The sequence below is a fragment of the Lepisma saccharinum genome, chromosome 19 (assembly GCF_977018435.1).
Source record: "Lepisma saccharinum chromosome 19, izLepSacc3.1, whole genome shotgun sequence".
Lineage (NCBI taxonomy): Eukaryota > Metazoa > Arthropoda > Insecta > Zygentoma > Lepismatidae > Lepisma > Lepisma saccharinum.
The window spans coordinates 40,881,276-40,908,137 of NC_139247.1; the positions used below are offsets into that span (position 1 = coordinate 40,881,276).

At 38.4% G+C, this 26,862-nt stretch overlaps 1 protein-coding gene across 1 annotated transcript; it reads right to left on the reverse strand.

The window, feature by feature from the left end:
* Nucleotides 1–2,322: 2,322 nt before the first annotated feature.
* Nucleotides 2,323–26,862, reverse strand: LOC146003115 (thiol S-methyltransferase TMT1A-like). The gene is made up of 5 exons (XM_083141291.1): nt 26,746–26,862; nt 24,270–24,442; nt 22,144–22,289; nt 20,154–20,407; nt 2,323–2,589 (listed from the first exon to the last, which is right to left on the reverse strand). Exons 2-5 carry the CDS (start codon nt 24,440–24,442, stop codon nt 2,335–2,337), a joined length of 828 nt encoding a protein of 275 aa, XP_082997417.1. The 5' UTR covers nt 26,746–26,862; the 3' UTR covers nt 2,323–2,334.

Consider the following 26,862-nt stretch of genomic DNA (forward strand, 5'->3'; position numbering starts at 1 on the left):
ACGCACGCGGTGCATGCTGCGCATGCGTCAATTGTGGGAAAAAGGACAGCTTGCTCTGCGACGACATTCATGAGCATTTCTACATTCTAATTTCTTCATATAGGAGAAGTATTTATTTTACACGAGAGCGCTGAACTAAGCTTATATTACATTTTTTGGATGAGAAGTGACGCATGCGTCACTTGTGAGAAAAGAATTATTACTTTCTTTCACTTCAGATCCAAGAAATGTAATATAAGCTTAGTTCAGCGCTCTCGTGTAAAGTAAATACTTCTCCTATATGAAGAAATTAGAATGTAGAAATGCTCATGAATGTCGTCGCAGAGCAAGCTTTCCTTTTCCCTACAATTGACGCATGCGCAGCATTCACCGCATGCGTTCACGAGATTCCTATGATCATCAATATGTTTTAATCAAGCAGTATTTTTTTTATGACAGTACGCAAAGCCTACTACCGGCACCTTTTCTCATGGACCGGCTAAAAATTAATAATAGTTTGTGTTAAATAACGAAATATAAATAATCAAGTATAAACGTAATCAATATGAATTTTGAATGTTATTATTTTTATCATCAAATTTATCGGAAGTATCAGCACCTTTCTAGCAAATAAAAACAAAGAAACACTACTTGCAAGTATGATTAAACACACCAGCTTGATCGACATGTACTAAAAGTCACAGAGAAAGGTGATATATGAACTTACCTGAGAGGAAATGTTCACTCCACAGTCTGTAATGTTTGCTTTGATTATTAATGTTGGCACAATTAATTCTCGTCAATCATCTGATCACCGAGTTCCGTGACGTGAAGCGCACCGTCTGTTCTTTCTCGGAAAATTGGAGGATAAACGTGAGTTTCTGTTAAACAACCGAATACTGCACAGTAGCATCGTAAACAAGGGTCAAATCTCCCTCCCGCCCGCTTGCATTCCGTATGCTTACAAGAACTGGCCTGGATCATGGCTGCTCGATCCCACAATGCAACAGTTTGTGACGTAGGTGAAACACACGTATTGAGAAAACGACCCAGTCCGAGCGACACATGCAGTTTGTCGTCTCGCTTAGGTTCGAAACGTAGCAATTATTTTGTAAGTTTGTTTTCCAAGAGGCACTTGTCGCATCTGTCTTAAACCTGGCTTAGGCGAACGAACAGACAGACAGAAGGCTGCACTGAAAAACCTGCCCATTTTGTTCGAATCAATAGACGACGCCTCTGGTTCAAATGAACATGCAGCAATTATTGAAATCAGCATACACTGGTTTCTTTGTGACGAGAAGGTTACAATCAAGAAAATTCATTGAATAACTTCAAGTTCATGCCACTTTTTGTTAATTGTGGAGATGAAGATGAAAATTGTGAAATGACAGTCACACACGCACACATGCACAAGACACAACACGACTCCTAGCCCAAGTAAGGAGTCGACTTCCGATCTCGCGACCAAAGTTCCCCCTTTGGAAACTCGGCCAGAGCATCTTCCATCATCAATTTTATCAAATTATCACTCATCTTCATCGTTACGATTAGTCCAAAATGGCAGAAAAGCGACGCTAAATATTAAGAATACAAAATATAATACGAGCCCCACACAGTATTAAACAAACAGAAAAGTAAATGCATCAGCTGAAACAAAAAATGCATAAAGTATGTAGCTCAGACGAAATGTTTAAGTGCATCATGGAGAAAGATGCATCAAAAAACGTTAAAAATTGATGCATTAAAGCACAGATCGACACGGAAAGAAAAATACTTGCATCGTATGATGAATTTGCCGTTACCTTTACAATTAATATAAAAAATCCATCAAACAGTAAACCTGATTCTTGACTAAATAAAACAAAAACGGACTCTGGTGCATCAATCAATGCGAAGTGATTTAGTTCTGTGTATGTAGTGGCTAATGCAGTCCAGGGTGAACGTACTACATGGAAGAGAGGTTGAATTTTGGTTGTCTAGAATCAAAAGAATTAATATTGTATAATCTATTCTCCATCCATCATAAGAACGAAGTTAATGTAAACAAAACCACGTGACTAATTAGAAATAGTTCCTCTCCCGTGTGCTAGTTCTGGGCTTGTTTCGCGCATGAATATGCACAGTTTATAAGGTCCCACAACTTCAATATAGCAGCTACGTTGAGTGGTGTGGCTTTAATGCATGCACTATTTTCCTACGCGCAGGATTACTGCGCAGCTGGCATTGGAATAACCAATAGCAATTTACAGATGGCGCGCGTATTTGCTTACATTGTCTTTGTTCCTACAGCGAATGGAGGATATTATATTCTTAGTAAGTACGCAAATATAATGCATTTCCGGTGAAAGCTGTATTTCACTTTGTGGCCACTCCTTTTAAATGGCTCTGTATAAACTTGAAGATATATTTCTTGGAGGTGTCGATGTATAGTCGCTCCTGTTCGACGCTGGAGAACCCTGCCTTGTCGACGCTGTCGTCGATGTTCCTGTTGAGGCGACACCCGTGGAAGGCCATTGGCCAGACATTTGTCACGGTGAGGAGGTTCTGCGCCACGTGCAACAAGGTGCCCCTTCGGTCCGCGACGTGTTCCAGGTAATAGAACTTACCGCCCTGAAAGAACAGTGGTCATTGTAGACAATAAAACGAAGAGAACTTGTAGAACCTATTAACATTCATAAGAACTAGTAATCTTTGGTCATTGCAGACAATAAAACGAATAGAACTTGTAGAACTGGTGGTAAGAGACCAGTAGGAAGGCCAAAACGAAGATGGAAGGATAACGTTGAGATGGACCTAAAGGAAATCGGTAGGGATGGAAAATATCTGTTTGATCTTGCCCAGGATAGGGACAGATGGAAGGCTTGTGTTGCTGCAGCCATAAACCTTCGGGTTTGAGAAGGCTAGCTTATAGAACTTACTAACCTTCAAAAGAACTAGCAGTCATTATAGGCAATAAAACTTGAATACAACTTGTCCATATTTTATTACACGTATTTAGAGGAGACCCAGGGGGCCAGAACTCCTCCGAAAAACTTGTAGCATGTTGAAAATGAAGTACCCAAAATAATTTTTCAATATTGTATAATAATGTTGAATTACAAGTTCCGTAGAACTTACGTACGGGTAAGAATTAGATGGTGATTATGAAATTTTGAGTTGACAGTGCCTGAGAAAATTCATGATACCACTACTACTAATAATATAATAATCAGGGGACTTAACAACCTTTTCGAAATTAAATAATTAATTCATTTTTAACTTAATTTCTTTGGTAACAGCTATAAAATGAAATTTAGGGGGTGCGATGTTGAAAATCAAGAAAACATGAAAGAAGCAATCATGTTTCAGCCTAATCAAGTACCAATAAAATTTTAGTAGGCATATACGCGTGCGCAGACCCTCTCATTGGGGGGAGGGGGGTTGATGAGGCACTGTCTTATTGTATTGATGGGCACATGGACGTGCGCAGGATTTTTTCCAGGGAGGGGCAAGGAAGATATTTTGTTCCAGGGGGGCAAAAAAGGCACATTTTCCTCAAAAATAGTGTTGTTCCATAAAAAAACATTGCTTACATTTAAATTTATGGTGTTCATGGAATAATGAACACATATTATTGTGGCTAAAATGAAATTATATGTGTGAAATACATAATTTTTGGTTGACTTTTATTTTCCAAGGGGGGCACGGCCCCTCCTTGCCCCTCCTTCCGGACGCCCATGGATGGGCATGAAACTGGGGCGTATATAGTGTCTGTACGGACCCAGGGAAAATCCTATTATTTTAGGCGAAATGGTGAATGTTGTTGAAGTGTCAAACCAAACTTCCTCCAGGAGTCAGGGAAACTCTTTATTTGTGATCCTCCAAATAATTTATTCCCGATCGCAAAAATAGTCTTTGTATCAAGTGCAACACTTATTGCTTGGTAGACTGCATTGAACGAGATTAGAAGGTTAGGTTAAATACCAGCAATATAAATACATCCCATAAATATTTAGAATTAATTCTAAACTTTGCACAAAAAAAGAAAATGAACCCTTATCACTCTAAAACACTTTCCTCCAGAACTTCACTGTAAAAATTTTAAAATTATGTTGGATGTAAAAAATTATTTTCATAAAGTAATTGATATTGCAGAAAGCTCACCGATATTCATAGTTCCATGCAAAATTATTAACACCAAGAATTACATTTTAAAAATTTCTGTATGATAAATAATGTTCATGATCAGTTGGTAATAAAGTATATGATGGATGACAAATTAGACGACTATGAAAACAAGGTTATTAGAAGATTTTTAAACCAATACAAGTTTTAGAAAAAAATAATGCATGTTTTGAACTCTCCTTGGATAGGGGTTGCAACAACAACAATATGATTTTTTTTTTTAAAAAAAATAATAGTCAAGCAACCCGTGGGCGACTATTTGGTATGGGTTGACCCTATACAGAGAGACAACTTGCACACGTCTCTACACAGAAATCTGCTCGAGAGGACACTGGAAACTTGAACAAGACTTGGGTTGATCTTTACGGATTCAGAAACTTACCATGTAGGGATGGTATCGTGAAGAGACGGGATGAGAGTTGACACTCTTGTCTCTTTCCATTGCAAATGCCACACACTCTCGCTTCTCCCGAAATAGATAGCATAAGTAACAGGCCCGCAGCGAGAGGCGTCTCGTGAACGCATGTGGTGCATGCTGCGCATGCGTCAATTGTGGGGAAAAGGACAGCTTGCTCTGCGACGACAATCATGAGCATTTCTACATTCTAATTTCTTCATATAGGAGAAGTGTATTTTACACGAGAGCGCTCAAGTAAGTTTATATTACATTTCTTGGATCTGAAGTGAAGGAAAGTAATAATACTTTTCCCACAATTGATGCATGCGTCACTTCAGATCCAATAAATGCAATATAAGCTTAGTTCAGCGCTCTCGTGTAAAATAAATACTTCTCATATATGGAGAAATTAGAATGTAGTGATTCTCAAACTTTTTTCTCATTGTATATCCTTTAGTCGTACGTAACTAAACGTTTAATGTACCCCAACATAGGCTTTCTCCGAAAGTGGGTTTATGGGATTTTTTCTTGGCTGCCTGATTGGTTATGTTGGAGGCGTGTATGTGGAATAGTGGTAAATAAATATACATTAGAATCCTAGGTTTTTTTTACTGGGTGTTCCTATGTTTACAATCTTTATGATTAGTTGTTGATTTTGTTGATTTAAGTACACTTTATGCACAGTAAGGCTAATCGGGACTGGACCTACAGTTTGAAGTGGGATCCGAACCACTATGTGCCTCCACCGGGAATCGAACCCGGGACCCCTTGATTACAAGGCAGCGACGCTACCATTGCGCCATCGGGAAGGCCCTGGGGAACTATTGGCTGTAATCTTATTAAGATATGTAATCCATCAAGTCCATACCTCCCTTGATAGAGAATCACGAAGTTGCACCCTGTTTTAATGTCTAGAGGAAACATCACACTTCTTCAACTAGGAATCCTATCAAGATGAGATGAGTCGAGACTTGCCACAACCTCTCTTGTTACCTGTGCGATGAGGTGTTTCTCGTTCTTGTTTGTGCTCGTTCTCGTCTCAGTCTCGACTCAGAAGTTTGTCGACTAGACTTACTTATGCTCAGATTGCCTAATCGGAACTGGATCTACTGTTCTGATAGAAATAGAAATATCTGCAAATAGTTTATCTGATAAAATTAAACGACGCTTTAAATGCATTTACGTATGCATAAAATGTGGAAAATTAAAATCCTAATTATACTGATGGAATATGAAAAATTGTAATTTATGTAATTTCATAGGCAATAAAAAATTCTCACAATTTATTTTGTGACGATTGTGGAATTATAAGTTTCGGAAAATTATATTTGAAAAATTCGAAAGGATAGAAGGTCAGTACTTTATCTGAAGCAACAATGAGTACTTTTATAAACCTGTACCCCCTCCTCTTCCTTAGCCAAACGCACAGAAAGGACATTAGCCTGCAGCGCGATTTACTGAAACTAAACTTTATCTTATTCCATTGTTTCAAACTCATTTTAAACAGTTTCCATCCCCTTAAAAAGGTTTCGCAGATCACACATAAAGTGTAGTAGAATAGGTTTGCAGAAAATTGAATTATTTTGGAAAGAAAGATAATGCTTGTAAACAATATAAACATTATGTGTTGAGCTATTAGAAAACAGTAGTACCTTACATGTGTCAAATTAAGGAAGGGAGGTACAAGGGGTACAACTTGGATCTTTGATTTAGGGGTATTGGACGCCCTTCAAAAATTTGGGGGGTACAATGTACCTCTGCACTCCCCCCCTCCGTTCCTGCGCCACTGGTCAGGAGAATGTGTGAACTGTACAATAGATGCTCCAAAAGGGAACAAAAAATATTCACATTCCACATGTCTTTTGAGGTTTACAAAAAAGCCATTCAAAGTGTGGAAGAATAAGTGTCGACATCGTGAAAATGGAGGCAATTTTCTTCTGAATGTATATTTATTTCTTTTCGTAGCTTTTATTCAATTCCCTGTATGCACTCTTTGTGTAGTATCATCTATTTACATAGTTTGGGTACTTTATCACCAACACAAATTAGTGTATTTCCTCACATACTGAATACTGTAAATTGTTGACGGTATAAATGAATAAACAGGGACTGTAAAATTATGCTAATGTTAATTAATAATTTATCGAAGATTTTTTTAAAAAATATTATCTCATTCAAATACTCAGAACGAATGGGGACTTCAGTTTCAAGGAATTTAAATTCACTGTAGTTCATAATGTAGTTGGTTATATCTTGAAGTTATATCTTCCATCCTTGAATTTTACTGTGTTTATATTAATTTCATATTTTATGTAAATTGTAATGCATTATATTAGCATCTCTTTTTATTTTGATTTGCACGTGGTGGTTCGGATCTGAGTGTAAAGGTAACATTTGTACACTGTAAGATTTGAAATTTTGTATTCGTTGTAGGATATTTTTGTATTGGATAGTTAGTCTGACATTTTATGTTACTTTTACATTCAAACATGTATTATAATTTTAATGTATTATTTTTAGTAACTATACTTTCTGTTGTAGATTAGGCGCACGCAGGAGATAAACACAACAGAAAGTATATGTAGAAATTTTCAGCGAAAAATGCAGGCTCGACCAGGACTCGAACCCGGGTCTCTAGCATACCGTGCCATTGCTCTGACCACTTTTTTTTTTTGTTTCATTTCACTATTCTGTTTACATCTATGGATTTTTTTCCTACATGTATACATACAATTACATTACATCCAGATATTTACCAAAATATTGTGACAATCGGACATTTTGTTTATTTGATTGTTTCCATCTAGATCTTTTAAGATGCATTGTATATAGGGTGATATTTGGTTCAAACGTTTTGCTGTATATATAGTATATTGTATGTGCTATTAGCCACACAATGGCATTTTGTTTCCTCACAGGGAAATGTTTGAAGTCTGGTAATATACATATTTTTGCTTTAAAGCATTGTGGCGATATACGACATATTTTGGCAAGGCACATAATGAGAAAGGCCCAAATTTCTGAAATTCCTTAACCACTGAGCTACCGAGCAGGCCTGGACTCGCCTGATTTTTTCCTACCGATTCCACGCATGTAAAACAGTACAATGTACTTTAGTGTTGACATGTTTTATGTTCCTCAGAAAATATAGAAGACTGTAAATGGTTATTCGCCTGTTGTGTTCAAATAAATAAATAAATAAATTTTAGTCGTTATTGGAAGGACGCTTCAAATGCCGAGCTGTCAGCAATCTAACTAATGTGCAACAACAATGTCTTGGACCTTACTATATAGTGCATTATTCCTTTCTTAAACCCTTTACAATACGTATATGAAGGGTTTCACAAAAATAGCAGTTAAAAAAATGTGTAATATAAGAGGGAATGTTAGCATGTGTACTTTCTACCTTACATAACCATTGTAAATTCTCTCATTTCCAGGTCTTCATGTCTAATTCTTTTCCTAACGACAAAATTTTCTCTGCTTGAAGAGCAAATTAATAATTTTCAATTCAATAGAATCGTAAACAAGCTGGTAAAATTTGTTTACTGTCCGTCCTAAAAAGAAGACGAAACGGATGATTGTAATAATTGTAAGCGGCAGCGTCATCTATGAGTAACACTAAATTATTATTCTCTCTCGCACACCAAATTGATTACAAGGAGGTGATGTTACCACGTAGGGCGTATTTAGGGGAGGTCCGAATCGCCCCAGAAAGACTTACCAAGTAAATAAAAAAAATAATCAAAATATAGTTCTGTAGCATTTATTATATCATCGAATTATTATTTATTTCTGCTGAATCTATTGTAAGGCTAGGAATTTGGCTTTGAAGGACAGTTCCAAAGATTTATGCACACTACTACTTATGCTATTATTCATAAAATATTAATCAGGAACTTTACTTTTTGTCATTTGTAATAGGCACCTTAAAGTGATCACAGTACAATTATTTTTGCCAAACTCAATCGGATCTAACTCCTCTTATTATTAAATAAATATTCAATTCTTTATGTATTTGGCATTAATTTCTTTGCCAGGGCAGTTGATTTAATACAAATTTTGGCGATATAAACTACATTAAACCTAGATAATGAAAACATGCTGTTATATATCTATTCTTTTACCATCTTTTTACCTATTCATGTATTAATAATACATTATTAATTAATTTACATATTTAATTAATATTATTTTGATTGATTGATTGATTTGTTGTTTTAAGTCCACTTTATGCACAGGAAGGCTAATCGGCACTAGACCTACGGTTTAAAGTGGGATCCGAACCACTGTGCCATGTGCCTCCACCGGGTATCGAACCCGGGACCCCTTGACTACAAGGTAACGACGTTACCACTTTACCACTAGGCCATCGGGTAGGCCAATATTATTTTGATTTAATACATTATTATTATTAATGAGACACTTGATCGGACCCCTCCCCGAAATGTATTTCTATATACGTGCCTGGTTATCACTATGCTATTGGGGGGGCCTAACGTTCAGTTTTTGAACATTTCAGTAAAATAGTGAATAGAAATAGTAGTCTAATTTTTAAATAATGTTTAATGCCTTGTATTTTTGTAAGTGGAATATTATAAAAATAATAGTCTGGTAAAAAATAGCGGTTCCCATATACACTTTTTACCAAGTTTCACCACAATCCCGTTAAATGTCACTCTTAAGCGTGGTGTACCACCACGAACAACACCAAACTATTGCGCCTTACCATTACTTTCAGGGCACCGGGATCGAACCTCGGGATGGGTTACTTCCCAACAAGTAGTTTAGGCTTCCGTAGAGCATGCGAAGGATGTACAACTAACATAATCAAAGCAAACACTGAAATGAAAGGTGCCACACACAATTTGATTTTAATACCTTTCAGACTGAAATGGCACGTTCATGATTCATGAAAAGGGATTATCTGTCTCGTCCAGTAGATGTCATCAAATAGGTGTTCCTTAGCCTCGTACGCACAGAAAGTCCGTTTAACTAATTCTCAATAAGTTAACTCCAAATGACATATCCCTGGTCCCTAAATCGTTAGTCTAATAACTGAGTGTCCTCCTGACCTTTGACCAAGAGACTCGCACCCAACTTGGTTCCAAGATCAACCCTTTTCATTACCAAGCCCATTTCGCCATGTAAACCCTCCGGGACCGGGCCCAATTTAAACAAAAATGCAGAGTTTCATTTAGATGACTGTAGATCGGAGACTAATTGCCCTAGACAGACGAACGAAGTACCGTTATACGCGGAATGAACAATAGATTCGGACTACATACACTTTATGTTCATTGAGTGTATATATGGATGCGGGGGGAGGGGAGGAACCTAAAAATTCCAAAATTTCTAAAGAAAAATGAACCTTCCCCCCTCCGTCCCTGGACAACATAGTACAGGACATTGTCAAAATACACATGGAAATGATCGCAGGCATGTTTGGAACAAGAAAAAAAAATTGCACTATTATTATATGAGTAATAGAACACGACTTCCCATACACCACAAATCTCCCAGGGATATCCATTGGATATCAACAATGTCCAGATCAGATCCATGGATATTATGGATATCCATTGAATGTCCATTAGATATAAATTTCTAGACATCCAATTCTGAATATCCATTGGACGTCTATAGGATATCCAGAACTGGACATTTAAAACTCGACAAATTCTTGATATCTAATACACAGCCTAAACGTGTGTAGAACTGGTTGTAAGAAACATTGTCCAATTCCGAATATCCAATACGTCGCCAGATCTCTTCCAAAACTTAATATCCAAAACACATCCAATTCTGGATATCCAAAACATATCCAGATCTTGTCCAATACTGGATATCCAAAATACATACAATTCTGAATATCTAATACATGTCTAGAACTGATCCAGAACTACTTGTTATCCAACAATCGACATACATAGGATGTGTTTCGAATATTAGAAAATGGTTATAGTATTCCCGTTGTGTATACTTCCTCATTCTTTATCTTGGAAGTGATCCGGAAATGTCCAAAACATATCCATTTGTGAATATCACGTATGCGGACAAATGGATATCCAAGAGTCTTTACGGTGCAGTATATGTGTTAACAATAATATAAAGAAGAAAATCGCAATTCCAGCGAAAAATAGCGACATTATGACGTAAAAACTACGAACACAACAAGGTATCCTTTAAAAGATAGGTGTCCCCCCGGGGGTTACAGGAAGGTATCATTTAAAAGATAGGTGGTAAACAAGAGGTTAACCTCTCTCTCTTGCCACAAGCATTCTTTCATTCCCCTCACTTAACTTCTCCTCTTGCCATCAAAGCTTCCAACAATGCACAATACCTCCTACCTTAGTTGACACATTCTTCACTTTTCTACCAGCTGCAGAGTGACTGAATTGCTCAGGAATGCTGAGGATGATCCGATTCGATGCTTCGAAAGGGCTCCAGCCGCTCGCATATCTATGGCGCTGTCGCCTTCTAATCAAGGGATCTCCTGTTCGATCACCGGTTCAGGCACATTGCCATCCCTCTTTACACTGAGTAGTCGAGCGATGGCGGATGGTCGCTAGTGCGTAACGTTTGTGCTCCCGAAATAACGTAAACAACTGCAGTAAATTAACATTCCAATGGTCAAACTATTATTGTAAGGTGAGATTAATATCCGAGAAGTGCATTTGCAGATAACACGCCTTCGATTTATTACTTTGTGCCTTGTATTGTACTATTTTCTAATTCACCGTTCAGTATGGCACCAAAAAAATCTGGAAAGAACCAGGGATCACCGAACAGCGTAAGCAGTGTTTCCAACTGGAACAACGTAGAATTTGTGAAACGTGTTTGTGAGGAAGTAAAGATTGCTGTGCAGGCACCTGAAATGATGAAAATTATGGTAGATTCGATAGTCGAGGCAGTGACAAAATCAGTGCTTCAAAGTCTGGAGGAAACACTAAACTTCAACGTTGAAGAAATGCACAGCATGAAGAATGAACTGAAGAAGAAGGATGAGGAACTCCGACGGCTCAGGGACAAATTGGACGACTTAGAGCAGTACCAGAGGAGGAACTCCATCCGGATATTCGGCATTCCCGAGACTTCCAACGAGAATACCGACAACAAAGCAACCGCCTTGTTTGAAGAGCAACTGGGCATCAAAATCCAGCATGGTGATATTTGCAGAAGCCACAGGGTAGGAGGACAGAAGAACGGAGGTAAGCCAAGAGCCATTCTTGTTAAATTTACTAGTTACCGTGCGAGAGCAAGTGTGTTTCGAAATAAACGTAAACTGAAGGGTTCTAATATCACCATCACAGAAGATCTCTGCCGCGCACGTCTCGAGCTTCTGAAACTGGCGACGAGCAAATACCATTACAAGAACTGTTGGACCCAAGATGGGAATATCGTAATAAACATTGGAAACGTGAAGCACTTCATCACTTCCAGAAAGCAATTTGATGAACTTTGAACGCTTACCGGGAAGATATGAGTGATCTGTAAACTTTATCATTTTTTAAAATCTCTTTTACCTTTCATAACATAAAATTTAAATTTCACATTACTCTTATAATTGTTATTTATCGGGAACACATTTAGTCTTAAGTTGTAGCTTCTACATGTTTAAGTTCCTCTTTTCTTTGATATATACGTGTTTTGCTTCTTTTATTATTGTTTACTACTTTCAATATTTTAATCTCAACTGCATAATTTTACAGTTTAGTTTCGTAAATGTGAGTTACGTTCTTGTACATAAGCAAAGTTTAATTGTTAGTAAATCAAAAAAACATATTCATAAGTTTCTAATGATCAAAAGTACCGTAAAAAGCAGAAAAAATTTATTTGTACTTGTATTTGTAACCTTTATACATCTGCGGATAAATGTAGTGAGTTTGCAACCTCTCTCTGCTCTGCAACCCTCCAGAAGTTACTTCTACCGTTATGCCTCCAACAGAACCTACCACCCCCCTTGAAATGAACTCCACTGCTCTAGGGCATGTCCTCCGTCGCCCTCTCGCCGATGACAAAAGAACCGGCTGCTCCCTGGGTCTCAAAATAGCAAATGTAAACGTCAGGTCATTATTCCCCAAACTTCAGGAAATATGCATCGAAATTACAGAGAAACAGATTGACATTCTTGTTATAACAGAAACGTGGTTAACTTGCAATATAACGGATAATGCATTGAAAATTCCAGGTTATGACTTAATACGCTCTGATCGCCATTGCAGCATGGGTGGGGGTGTCTGCATATACGCACGGGAGGGACTAAAACTGCATTCGTTGTCTTTCGAAATCGAAGGAGAGTTTGACGTTGAGTACCTTGCAGCTACGGTTGAAATAAAAAAAAGGAACGTCTCGGTATTTGTGCCGTCTACAGGCCTAAGCGTATTCCATATACACAGTTGTCAATTTTAGAAGATATATTGACCGAAATGTACCCCTTAGTTAATGACCTTGTTATAGCTGGAGATTTCAACATTAATTTCTTACATCCAGACTGTGCTGACGTCGTTTACATTCAAAATTTGTTTAATCAATTTCAATTAACCCAAATAATCAATAAACCGACCAGAATAACCTCCACGACTAAGTCATTAATTGATCTGACGTTTGTCAGCAACATGCAAAATATAATCCAACATGGTGTCGGTGAACCAGTCAGCAACAGCGATCATAGAATGACGCACGTTGTACTTGCGTATACCAAACCAGAAAGCGTGAACAGAATTATATACCACAGAAAATACGGTGATATTGATTATGATAAATTCGTGAAGGATGCAGAAAAAATTAACTGGGGAAAAAATATATAACACCGATAACTTGGATATGAAAGTAGAGTATTTCAATGTCAACTTACTTATTCTCTTTGACAAGCACGCGCCAGTCCGTAAAAGACGAGTTCGTAACAAACGTATGCCGCGGATTACATCGAATGTGAAGCTGTTGATGAAACTAAGGGACAATGCGTTTCGTAAATTCAAGAGAACCGGAAGTGAACCTGCATGGAAGGAATACAAAGAACTGAGAAATTTCACGACATCCGTTATTTGGCAAGAAAAACAGTGTTACTTTGAGCATAACATCAATAAAACACCAAGACAACCAAAGCATTTATGGAAGCAACTGAAATCTGTAGGCATTGGCTCTAATAAAAATGATCTCCCCTCCACGTTTGACAATGCGAACGAGATAAATGAACACTTTATTAATTAAATTGATAGTCTAAATATCGACCAACGTCTGATATCTCAAGAATGTTTAAAATTTAGTAACCAAAAGTTTAATAATATGCTTCCCGAATTTGCTTTTAAAAAAGTGGATGACTATACTGTAAGAAAATGTTTGTACGAAATCAAGTCTACTGCTATTGGTACAGATGGAATATCAACTACAATGCTGAAGTTATCGCTACCTTTTATTTTGCCTATTATCACACATATTATTAACTTTTCGCTCGAGAAATCCGTATTTCCCAGGAAATGGAAAGAAGCTTTGATAACACCACTCCCTAAGACGACCCGACCAACTAATGTAAACGACCTTCGACCTGTTAGTGTTCTGCCTGTGTGTTCAAAACTACTAGAAAAAATAATCTATAAACAGACATTTAGCTTCATTGCCCAAAGCAATATTCTTCCACCCTCACAGTCAGGATTTCGGCCGGCACACAGCACTGCTACGGCTTTGCTGAAAGTCACAAATGAGGTCCTCCAGGCTATGGATAAGAAATTCGTCACTGCATTAATATTATTGGATCTGTCCAAAGCATTTGATACGGTACAACATAAATTACTGCTCAGTAAACTGAAATATTACAGTTTTTCACAATCTACCCTTAACTGGTATTTTTCATATCTAAGTAACCGAAATCAACGTGTAAAACTGTCGCCTACTTTATTATCTAATAATTTATATATTTCATCTGGTGTTCCACAAGGATCTATACTAAGTCCCTTATTGTTTACGATTTATATTGCAGACCTACCCTCAGTTGTCAAATACTGTAACATACATTCATATGCTGATGACACTCAACTAACCAAATCATTCAATCCAACAGAAATTGCCATAAGTATTGAATACATAAGTAATGATTTGGGTGCGATAAAAACATGGTGTGATGCAAATGGCCTTAAAATTAATGCTAATAAGTCATGTTATACATTTATTGGAACTCGAAATGCTATTGGTTCGGTCGAGCACACTACTACAACAATTAAAATAAATGATGATATCATACCTAGAGCTCAAGTAGTTAAAAGTCTTGGACTGATATTTGACACTCGTCTATCATGGAATGAGCATATTAGCCGCCAAATCAATAAATCATTTGGAACACTTAGATTCTTGTTTAAATTTAACAAACTACTATTATCTTCAGAAATCAAGCAGCGATTAGTTGAAACACTTATACAGGGAGTCCATAAAGTCCTGCAAAAAACTAAAACTCTATAACTTTTTAGCTGTTGCGTTTAACAATACACATTTTTTGGGTGAGAAGGGTGGAAGTTTAAAGTTTTGTTCTGGCCACACTGCTCAGTGACGCTTGCACTGGTAATCACGTGATCATGTGACTTAAGATGGCGTCCATCCAGGAAAAGGCACAGTGTGTTCTGTGGTTTGCAGAGTTAAAATCTTGTGTTTCAGTGCAGAGAAAGTTCCAGACAACATATGGGAAACCACCCCCAGCAAATTCAAGTATCAAGAGATGGTATGAAAAGGTCAAGGCAACGGGAAGTGTGTCAGATTTGCCACGCAGTGGAAGGCCAGTATCGAGTGACGATGTGATTCAGTCAGTGCAGGACACCGTGCATCGGAGTCCAATGAAATCGCTTAAACGAAGATCACTGGAACGTGGAATACCGAAGTCAACTTTACACAAGATCGTACGCAAGAAGGTGAAGGCCCGGTCCTACAAGTTCGGCAGTTTCTTAACGAACAATTTCAAGGTAGATGGATTGGCCGAAGAGGGCCCACACCTTGGCCTGCAAAATCACCAGACTTGACACCTTGCGATTATTGGTTGTGTGGACATGTAAAAACCGAGGTGTATTCACAGAAACCAGGTAATCTGGATGACCTAAAAGAAAAAATAAGAGATGTGATTCTGAATATCCCAGGAGAGCACCGTCAGCACGCAATTCTCGGTTTCACAAAAAGACTGCAACAGTGTTTGGACGTGAATGGTGCACAATTGGAGGTTTGCCGATCAACCTAACAAGCAGGAAATAAACTTTGAACTTTGCTGTAAGTACACACAAAATATTTTGTTAATAAACTTAATAGTTTTCAAGTTATAGAGTTTTAGTTTTTTGCAGGACTTTATGGACTCCCTGTATATCCATTTCTCGACTATTGTGACGTAGTGTACTCTGGTAGAATAAATAAAACTTTACAAGCAAAAATTCAAAAATGCCAAAATGCGTGCATGCGGTTCATATTTTGCATCCCCAGGCGTGAACATATTTTACCTTCCATAAATAATAAGAATATCCTCAATATGTACCGTAGGCGACTACTGCATACATATTGCCTTATACATAAAATTATTACATCTGGCAAGCCTTCGTATCTGGCAGACATGTTGATCCCTCGCACCAGTATTCACAGCCACCATACAAGAAATAATTTCAAATTTAACCTTCCACTCTGCAACACACAGGCATATCAGTCGTCGTTTTCATATTTTGCTGCAAAAATATGGAGTGCCCTACCTAAGACCATGTCGAGCATATCTAAAATAGAATCTTTCCGAAATGAAGTAAAGAATTTTCTTTTGGCAGAGCAGAGATTGTGTTCAAATACTATGATGTAACTTGTATGTTTATGTTATGTATTTTGTCTACATATTTTTATTTTTATTTATTTTTTATTCATTTTATTTTATTTTTATGTAGTTGTCTTTTCACAATTTTTGTATCATTTTATTCATACATTTATTACAATTACTTTATCAATAGATTTTCTAACTAAATCATACAGTTTATTGTACACTGTATTAACACTGTAATAACATAAGAAATGTAAATTTAAATGTAATCGATGACACGGGTTAGGTGGCAGAACAGCCTCAGGCTGAACCTCGCCCACGCAAATAAAGAATTTGAATTAAAGAATTTGAATTTGAATTTGTATATACAGTACGGGATCAACCTATCGGAGGATAAAGTTGATTCAAGCCAAACTGTAACAAAACTTTCTCAAGCTTCAAGATGAGTTGAGTTGACCTCTTGTTTTAAGTACACTTTATACACAGTAAGGCTAATCGGGACTGGACCTACAGTTTAAATTGGGATCCGAACCACTATGTGCCTCCATTGGGTATCGAACCCGGGATCCCTTGGTTACAAGGCGACGACGACCACGCTTTCAAAACTAAAGTGGAAAAGAGCCTGCTGTGTCTTGGCTCGGCGATTTGTTCAGTTGCAAAATGGTGATCTTCTTTAATCCACAAGGTTGCACACTTTTCGGCAGGGAAATCTTTGATGACTGGACCGTTAATGAACATGAATGATTTTTCAGTCGTGTTTGTTGCATAAAGTCCAGCCAGCCAAAGAATGGACTTGAAGAAACCCAGACTTTCCGCCTCCAGTTCAAGGGGGGAAAAGCGGTGTTGCTATAGTCCAAGTGTTTACTTCGCTAACGTCGAAGAACTTAAGAATGCCGCCGCCACGAACGTGGGTGGGGATAAATAGCGGGCCAGTTGTTTTTGTCCAATCACATTCGACCTTCCGCCAATGGGCGCAGCTGTCATTCTGCTCCTCTACTCCACGTGGAGTTTCAGTCACATGACTGCGGATACGGTGTTGCCGTACTTTGCAACTTCAATGTGGAGACCGTGGGAAGGTGCGCGGAGGGACAAGGTGGCGTAGAGTAGATGTGTGGCAACACTGTGCGTTGAATGTGATTGTTGCAGTTGGTGGGCGCGCTCCGTGGACTGCAAAGCCATCCGGTCGTTAACGTAGCTAGCGCGTCGACTTATACCGGTTGCTACACGCCTGATTTTTGTCCAGTCCTACACGACACCTCTTCCTGTCAACAAGCCTCCTTCGCTCGCATTTCAGGGATAGGTAGGGAATCGGAGACCCATTCGCTTGCTACGTGGAGGCAACTATTAAGCTTTGCCGTGCTGGCTTTGATGAGGGCGCCACCTTTTTCGAAAACGACCCAAAACGAAAATTTTGGACGCAGAATACCACGAGAATTCCCCCTCACCACGGCAACTGGACAAGCAGATTGGTTCAGCTGTTCATGTGACCCTCCACAGAAAAGACAAAAATAGAATTTCCAAGTCCGTTCTTTGGCCGGAACCACTGTAGTTAAGAAATGCTATAATAATTTGATATCGCGATATATCGTCAAGAAAATATCGCCACAGAGTATACGATGCGATATTTTTTCCATATCGTAATATCGGCGATATATCGTCTTCACGATATATATTGCCAAATGTCGTGACGATATACCGCTGACACGATATTCAGGGTGGAAAAAAAATATGGAAACACCACGACATCACAACGGATGATATCGACGCAATTTTTCCACTTGAAATCTGACACGGTGCGACATTCTTTTGTTTTGCGCCGTGAGATAGGACCTGTCGGCCTGGTAGGAGTCGACAGTTGCACTGTAGATAGCGTGCAGTGTAGTTGATACTGAATCATGTCCGAGCTGACAGTGTTTCAAAGAGGGCAAATTGTTGGTGTCCGCCTTACAGGCGCCTCTGTTACCAAAGTAGCCATGTTATTTGGCGTATAGAGAGGGACTCTATCCAAGATCATGATGACAAAATAGTGTGTCCGGAAAGACATCATCGGATAAACACCTGCGTGGACGAAAATGTACACTGAGTGACAGAGACAGAAGAACACTGAGGAGGATTGTGACCATGTTTTGCATGAAGAATGGTGTAAGATCCCATTATCCACCATCCGGGACTTTTATTTGTCCATTCCTCGGAGATTGCAGGCCGTTTTGGAAGCTAAAGGCTGTCCTTCATACCGTATTAGTAGAGCCCGGAAGTTTGGCAAAATGCCTCTTTTTATCTACTGCATATATTGATAAAATTTTTCCGGATATTAGTTTTTTATGTTGTTTCGAGTGTTTTAGAAGCCTTTTCATTTTGCCTATTTTGCCTATTTGGGACCCCACTGCCTATTTTTAATTATAATGCCTTTTTTGCCTTTTTCAATGAAATTGGACCATTTTTTTTAAAAAAAGTGTGTATATAAATTATTTTTCTCCCAAAAAACTTTGTTGGCATTTATTTTTCTTCCGTTTATTATTTGAATAATTTTCGCCTTATTCAAGTAATACTGAACTCACGCATGTTTCAACATTGCTGAAGGAGAAAGGTGTGAGAAAAAAGTATTTCATGCAGAGTTAGGATATTGCCTTTCGGTTAACATTTTCTTGTGCATGATTGACTGCTGAAAACCAGTTGCAGAACATCTGCACAATTACGTCATCACGTCCAGCGTCCGTGTCAGGAGGTTATTGACAACAAGGGCCTTTGCTTGGATTCCAAAATCAAGTTCTCTATCATTAGTTTAGTTCTGCACTTTGGAGGGAAAGGATCGTGTAGTTGTCATCATGCCGAAATTTAGTGTGCCATTAAGTGGTAAGTTACATGGTTACGTGCGTGAATTTGGTGAAAATTGAAATGCTCTTCCCAATGTAGATTTTAACATTTTGCCAGAAATTATAGATAAAAGTAATAGACTTCCAAATGTGCCTTTTTTCGGTTTATTTTGCCTTTTTTCATTTTTAGTGCCTATTTTCCACATTATAAATGCCTTTTTGCCTGCCTATTTTAACGAAAATAAATGCCTGAACTTCCGGGCTCTACTTATTAGCTACAGCATTCCGGCTTTTCTTCGCAGGTATTTCCATATTTTTGTCCATCCCTTGCATATCCCTAAAATATCGTGACGACATAACGCCAACACGAGATTCCGGGTGTCCCAGAAGTCTTTCCCTGATTACAAACTTTATTCATATAAGCTACTATATGCAATGTAGAGATATGAAAGTGGTGCCAAAATATTGGAAAACTAACCAAGTTTATTTGTTGCAGGTTTCAGTAATGTGGCTAAAGTGTAGCAGCGTCAATGCCAAGGAATCCGGAATAAATGCTCTTGACATCGGGTGGCATCTTTCCAAACAATGTTTCTTGGACTTGACACGATTTGGGAATGAAGATAAATTCCATTTCTTAAATACCAACTTATTGATTGCAGATATTCTAGACGAAAGAATTCTGTACATTTGAAAGTTCGTCTGCACTGTTATTGGTGACCGGGTCTCGTGATACCAGAGGACATGCTGAGCTTTTCCCTGATTTGTGAACATTTCCGGTTTTCTGGGCACTGACACTGCTACACTACAGCCACGTTACTCAAACCTGCAACAAAAAACTTGGTTAGTTTCCCAACATTTTGGTACCACTTTCACATCTCTACCTTGCATATAGCGGATAAGAATAAAGTTTGTAATCAGGGAAAGATTTCTGGGACACCCTGTATATCGCCAAACATCGTGACGATACATCGTCTAGTTGATATCGCCCAACACTACTATGTGCCTCCACCGGGACTAAAGCACGACTTACTTGTACAAGCACCCTCTTGATTTCGCGGATGGCCCCGTCCAGATCATCGACGGTGCAGAGGACACACGTGGAGACGACGACAGGGATGCTGTTGTCCTGGACCATAGGCATGTCTTCTGCGCTGACGGAGTGGACCCTGCCGAGGTTGAGTTCCGGGTACTCCTTCATATTCTCCATCAGGTATTTCGTGAAGTGAGTGTTCGGATCGATGCCTATGATGCAGCATCCGTCCGGGTAGAATTGGAGATTGCATCCTGAAATATGATTGGTAGTTCTTTTCTTAATAATTAATGTTTCCTTAACAGGTACATGGAATTCACTGGCGTCTGAATTTAATAATTAAATCAAGAAGGCTTAGGTGGGCAGGCCATGTGGCATGAATGGGAGAGGAAAGAAGAGCTTACAGGATTCTTGTTTGGAAACCTGATGGTAAGAGGCCAAGACGAAGATGGAGGGATAACGTTGAGATGGAGCTGAAGGAAATCGGTAAGGATTTAACTGATCTTGCCCAGGATGGGGACAGATGGAAGGCTTGTGTTGCTGCAGCCATAAACCTTCGGGTTTAAGAAGGCTAGAGAGTTAATCTAGTCATATTAGAGTTTAACCTGGACATTAAAAAATAGAACGAAACTTGACGCAGTATATAGTACTACTTGTGTTGCATTTGCCACAAAAAGCCCCAAAGAATCCCGTTGCGGGTTTCGAAGAAATGACCGACGTCAGAATTCGTAGTGTAATCTTTAAACTTGCATAACTTTTCAAAGCATAGAGATGGAACCTTAGTTTTTGGTACTAAATTGAAGGGAATCAATTGAACAATTTATCTGTAAATGACACGTTTACTAAAATAGTTTAGCAAAAGCAAGATGTTCCATTATCTGTTTTAATGTTTAACGTAAATTACTACACAAGTAATACTATATATTCCATATTTCAGTTTTTGAATGTTCAGATCTTCCGAAAAGTGAGATTTTTCATTTTTCTGTCAACGGTATACCACTATAAATGATAAACTTTATCTCTATTCATCTTTCAAATCGAATTGCAGATGGCTCCACTGAACCATCGCGCCAGAATATTTTTTGAAATTTTTGAAAGCATTTACTTAATTTATAATTTTATTACATGTATTTCACTGTTTTATATGCTATACAATATTTGGCAACACTATTGTGTAAATAAAGTTAAGTATTAAGCACGTAAATCCTACTTCACATTCATTTGTGCATTTTTAAAGAAAAAGTTATGTTAATAAGACTTGTGATCTGTAACAGCCGAATGACAGATGATGTAAATATGTGTTAAGGTATGTAAACGAAAAATCTGATTCCTGCATTTAAAAACTACCTTCCGTCTGATTCAAAATTTTCCTTTGTTTATTCATATGCAGTTGTAATTTCACACAATCTTTGAATTAAAATATTAAATGATTTAAAGTTATTATTATAATTTTTCTCATGTTCTTTTTTTCCAGAGGAAGCTTAATTTCCAGTGGACGTTATAGGAATCTTTCAGACCGAGGCGACACCAAAGCTTCACACCGAAGTCACTGTGACCACCAGACCCAGGCCACTAAGAATACATACGACACGCAAGCGACAAGCGACATGTGTAGCTCTTCGACACGAAAGGTTGCATTTATTTCTGAGGGTTCGTTTCCAGATGACACATGTCGCTTGTCGCTTAGATCTGAAAACTCCCTTATAAGTACATGCGAATGAACACGACTAATTCTCAGTCTTGGTAATTAGTCTCCTGAAACGAAAACATTTCACATTATTCTTCTATACTTTTTTTTTTCTTGCCAAATATGATCACCAGTTCTTGGAGTTCATACCTTACCCTTGGAACAGACGATCTTTGGAGTGATTCACCAGGAAATGAGAACCGTATGCAACCGTCAATGGTGATTTCAAGATCGTAAAAATAAACCATTCCACGAACTTCTAGATCTGCCCTCGAAAAAAAAACATTATTGGCTAATCCTTACCACTTGCAATCCCAATTTCCAATATAATCCTCCTTTCTTCTTCACGAGGTAGTGCATCTGTTAAAGTAGAAAATAAATCTTTCTTGATGGGCAGTGTAACCTCGTTGTAAGCCTTCCTACTGCCTGACGTGGCGCATGCAAACATTCTGTAAACAAAAACTAAAAGTTAGACTTTAGCTAAACCGAGCTTGTGTATGACGTAGCCTGCAAATTAAACATTTGCCTTTTGGAGGAGGGATCCATCATTGGACCTATGTGCTCTTACTATATTTTAAGGAAGATTTCGGGCGGAAGCGACAGGTGGCATGAGACAAGTGACACGTGACACTTGGAAGCGAACACTCGATTAATCAATGCAACCTTTCGAACCGAAGCGACACGACAAGCTGTACGTGTCTCCTATCGCTTGCTTCTTTCTTTCACTAGGCAGATTTCTCAATATTGTGCATTTTGTCGCCATGTTGTTCGCGCATGCGCGGTGAATGTTTTGCTTTAGACTGAAGGAACTCGTGTCGCTTGCCGCTTCGTTGTGAATTTTAGGGAGAGTACACACAAGCGACACGCGACAAATTCCGCATGGGAACGAGCCAATCAGTAGTAACTTTCACACCGTAGCGACATGACAGACCACGCATGCCTACGTTCGTTTGGTGAAACCTTCAAGCACCATGTGTCGCCTGCCGCTTCGGTCCATAAGGGGAAATAAATGCATATTATGATTATCATCATCAATAACTGACAAATGTATGGTAATTCAAGTCTTGGGACCACAGTACAACTCCTTTGTTAGTGCAGATAGCGAAAAATAGAAAAAGAGGAAAGTTGTTCGAAATATGTGGTTTTCAATCTAATGTGCTTGAATTTTTCACTTAGAATGCACCGTTGAGGTTGTACACTGGTACGAGCTTCAATCAGAACTTAAAAGCCTTTTTTGCCATATGCTACGTCCTTAAAGGGAGCATTTACACATTTATTTCCTTTACCTCTATCTGTTGGGTGAATCGACAAGACCATCAGCACTCCGATCAGAAAACGAAGTCAGAACTACAGTACTCCGTAATTTTCAATTTCGCTAATCATATCTCTCAGTTATTACTGATTCTGGACACAAAAGAGCTTGATCGGAAATGATGACAACACTGCATGCAAAATGGAACCCGGCCCTCGCCAGAATTTCAAGCGAAACAAAACAAAAGCGACATCATCAAATCCACTGCGTAAAATTCAGTTTTTTGCTTTGGGGGGGTGCCCACTCAGTGCCGCATTTGAGATTTCATTTCTGGAGGTGTGTTATTTTTTTGGATATGCAAATTTGTATATGTTATCAGACAGTACACTAAAGTATAGCCTTCCGGTTCTAAGTGCCTTGGAGCAGTGGTCCTAACCTAAGCCATCAAATCTTATGATAACATTTACATGTAATTTAAAAACACTTAGTATAGCTATTTACGTTGTAAGAAAAACCTCAGGTCATACACAAAAAGACCTATCAAACTACAAATCAATTCAGTTGAATTCAGTGCAAAAATATATCTTAAGCAATAACCATGATACTGAAAGCATTTCCTTTTTGAAAAACCTCTGCACCCAACAACAATGTAGGCAAATAGAACTGCAGGCATGAAGTAGGATGCAATTAATATAAAGGTTAATTAACTGTTTCCAGAATGATTGTTCAATTGTGTTTACCGTAATTAAGAAATTACATACCATATGCTTTCACAGGCCCGTAGCCAGAATTTTATTTCTGGCGGGGGGAATCCCTTATCAGCAGCCGCCATCTAAAGGTTAAAAAGTAGGGAGGCAGAAGCCCTGAAGATGAATTTCCCAGCATTTTTCAACTAATTATAAAAGATGTTCAGTCCTGCTAAGAAAATGAAATTAATTACCACTATACTTAAATTAGATATTTGTAAGTTTTCAGGAGGCGCTTCAGCCCCCAGAGCACTCCCCCTGGCTACGTGCCTGTGTTTCCAATTCAATTTTTATTAGTTGATAATAAAAGCATCCCTGTCAAGGATAGAAATAATTTTGTTTGTGGGGGAAGATCCCCGGTACCCCCCGTTAATTCACACATTGATCAAGTCTTAATTTACCTAATAGAGTATAGTTTTGCCTTAGCATACCTGTGACGAAGTGGCCTGAAGACTATTACGTCCAACATGTAAAGACCTAGAAGAGTCACGACTGTAGTTGTGTATTTATACGCGTAGTTATACGCGTAGTTATACGTGTAGGTCGTGATCCAGTTGCTCTCAGCATCCGGCGCATCCGTTGTTTCGACTTCCTCGCCGAGCATCTGCTGAAACATGACACTGGATTTTAAAAATTACTTTACGAGCACATTACAAACACTACTAAAAGAGCAATGCGTCTTATTGGTCTTGTGTGCGGATTCACCGAATTCCAAAACCAATCATCCATCAGCATATTTTACAAATCCAATATCTTCCCTATTCTTGAATACTGTTCCCCTATCTGGCTTCTAAAACCAATCTCTCCCGGATTGATTCTGTCCTCAACGTTTTCCTCACCATTGATCGCCATAGAATACCTTCTCTGAGACACCTCCATAAAACAGGTATTATGTCTTGAATACCCAACCACCACACACTCGTCGCGAATTAATAGGCATGAAATTCTTGCATGAAAATATGAACGACAACATTAAATCTGAATTTCTGCTCAACAAATTCATCTACGAGTCCTAACATGGCCAACCCGCAACGTAAAGCCCTTTCACAATCCCTCCACAAGGCTCTCCCTTCTACAGTGGTCTTTTTTCCTACAGGCTTCCTCACTCATACATAATAACCTGCCTCCAAATGTGGACATATTCTTACCAGAGCACAGTTTCAGAAAAGTGTTAACAATGTAATCTATTCGATTTAAAGTGCCATCTTGTACTCATTTGTTTAGTTCTTATTATTTTTGTTGTTTTCCTGGAGTCCGTGTCGCTTGAGGTTCATTTCCGCCGCGACATATGTCAAGACCTTCCTTGGTGGGTTTTCCCACAATCCGGAGTGTCATTACCGCCGCGCTCACGTGTGTTTATGACGTTGCCCAGCTCCAGCTGTGTTTATCTTCGATTGTAAAGGAAGGTGATTGGTAAATGAATGTAAGATGAAAGTGTATATATGATGGATATACATTGGGAAATCAGTATTTATGTAAATCTGAGACTTGAGAGAGACGACAAGATGGCTGAGAATATGGAAATGATAGAAACAACGCGTGGAATGCCTTCGAGCATTTGCATACCTACAATAATTCAAATAACGTTTGTATTGTTGTTATGCAAGTGTATCGAAATATTGTGTTTATATATACGTTAGTATTACGCATATAATGTTTGCAAAAAATTACACTGTATTTATAATGTTTTTGACGATTTTATGTAGTGTATAATAATTAAGTGTAATAAACTGGCACATTTATGTTGCTTCCAAAGTGTACATTTACGTAGTACTTGTAGAATGCTTTCAATATTTTAACAATACTGTATTACAATGTTTTTTTTTACGATTAACGATAAATGATTAATAGTTAATAGGCTGATACTGATTTATGTATTTTCTGTTGTGGAATAAAATTGATACAAGTAATCCTGTGTAACGTCTTTTGAAATAAGTAAAGAAAATTCATATTTGACTCTCTGGATAGGTTTAACCTTTCAGTGTAAACACAGCTGTGCATCGTCATACACACACGTTTGATTTTATGTTTCTAATTCCACTTTATGCACTATGCACCATGTGCCCATAAACACATGTGCGCGCGGCGGTGATGACACACTGGATTGTGGGAAAACCAGGCAAGGAAGGTCTTGACATATGCCACGGCGGAAATGACCCGATAAGAAGCCTCGGCGCAAACGACACGACACCGTTTTCCTGGTGTCACTGCTTCTTGTTCTTTCTTATTTTTTCCCATTGAAATATTGGTTTCAATAGAACAAGCGTAGAAGACTAATCCTGTCCTCAAGACGTCATTGACTATGATGGATTTAAATAAAAACGTAAGGTATAGATAAAGCTCACCGTGTCAGGTAAGCACATTTAGGGGATGTGGAGGTAGGGCCCCATACGTTCTCGATCTCGGCCTTTTTGTAGGTGATGTGATCAGTACTACGCTTCGGCCACCTTTACACCCAGGATCAACCCCAGGTACACATTGATTTGAGGTTGGGTGAGCCGCTTTATGCGGGAAAAATTCCTTCCCACCCCGAGAATCGTACCCGGGTTTCCCACGTGGCAGTCAGACGTCCTACCGACCACGATGAACTGAATGCTAATATTATGTTCGATGTTGTTTAATGAAAGTACTATTTTAGTCACAGAACATATATGTCAAATTAGTCAAATCTGCTAAGTACCGAACAATGTTATATACTTAATATGTATAAAAATTACATTACTGATGTTGCAGATGCTATTGGTTTTATTCCTAGCACACCTAAACAAAGAATACATTTCACATATAGATAAATTATATGTAAACACACACAAAAGGAACATAAACATGTTAAACTGATCAAAAGTCTAATTGTGAAGACAAATACTACAGTAAGTATTGCAAAAAAGAGAAGGTGGTGCCACCTACCTTCAAAAGATTGAAAGGATTGTATTCTTTGATTTATAAATTCACAGTGAATTTTCAACTGATTCCTCCATCCTTGTTTCATGCCTTGAAAGACAGTAACTCGAATTTCTCATTAAA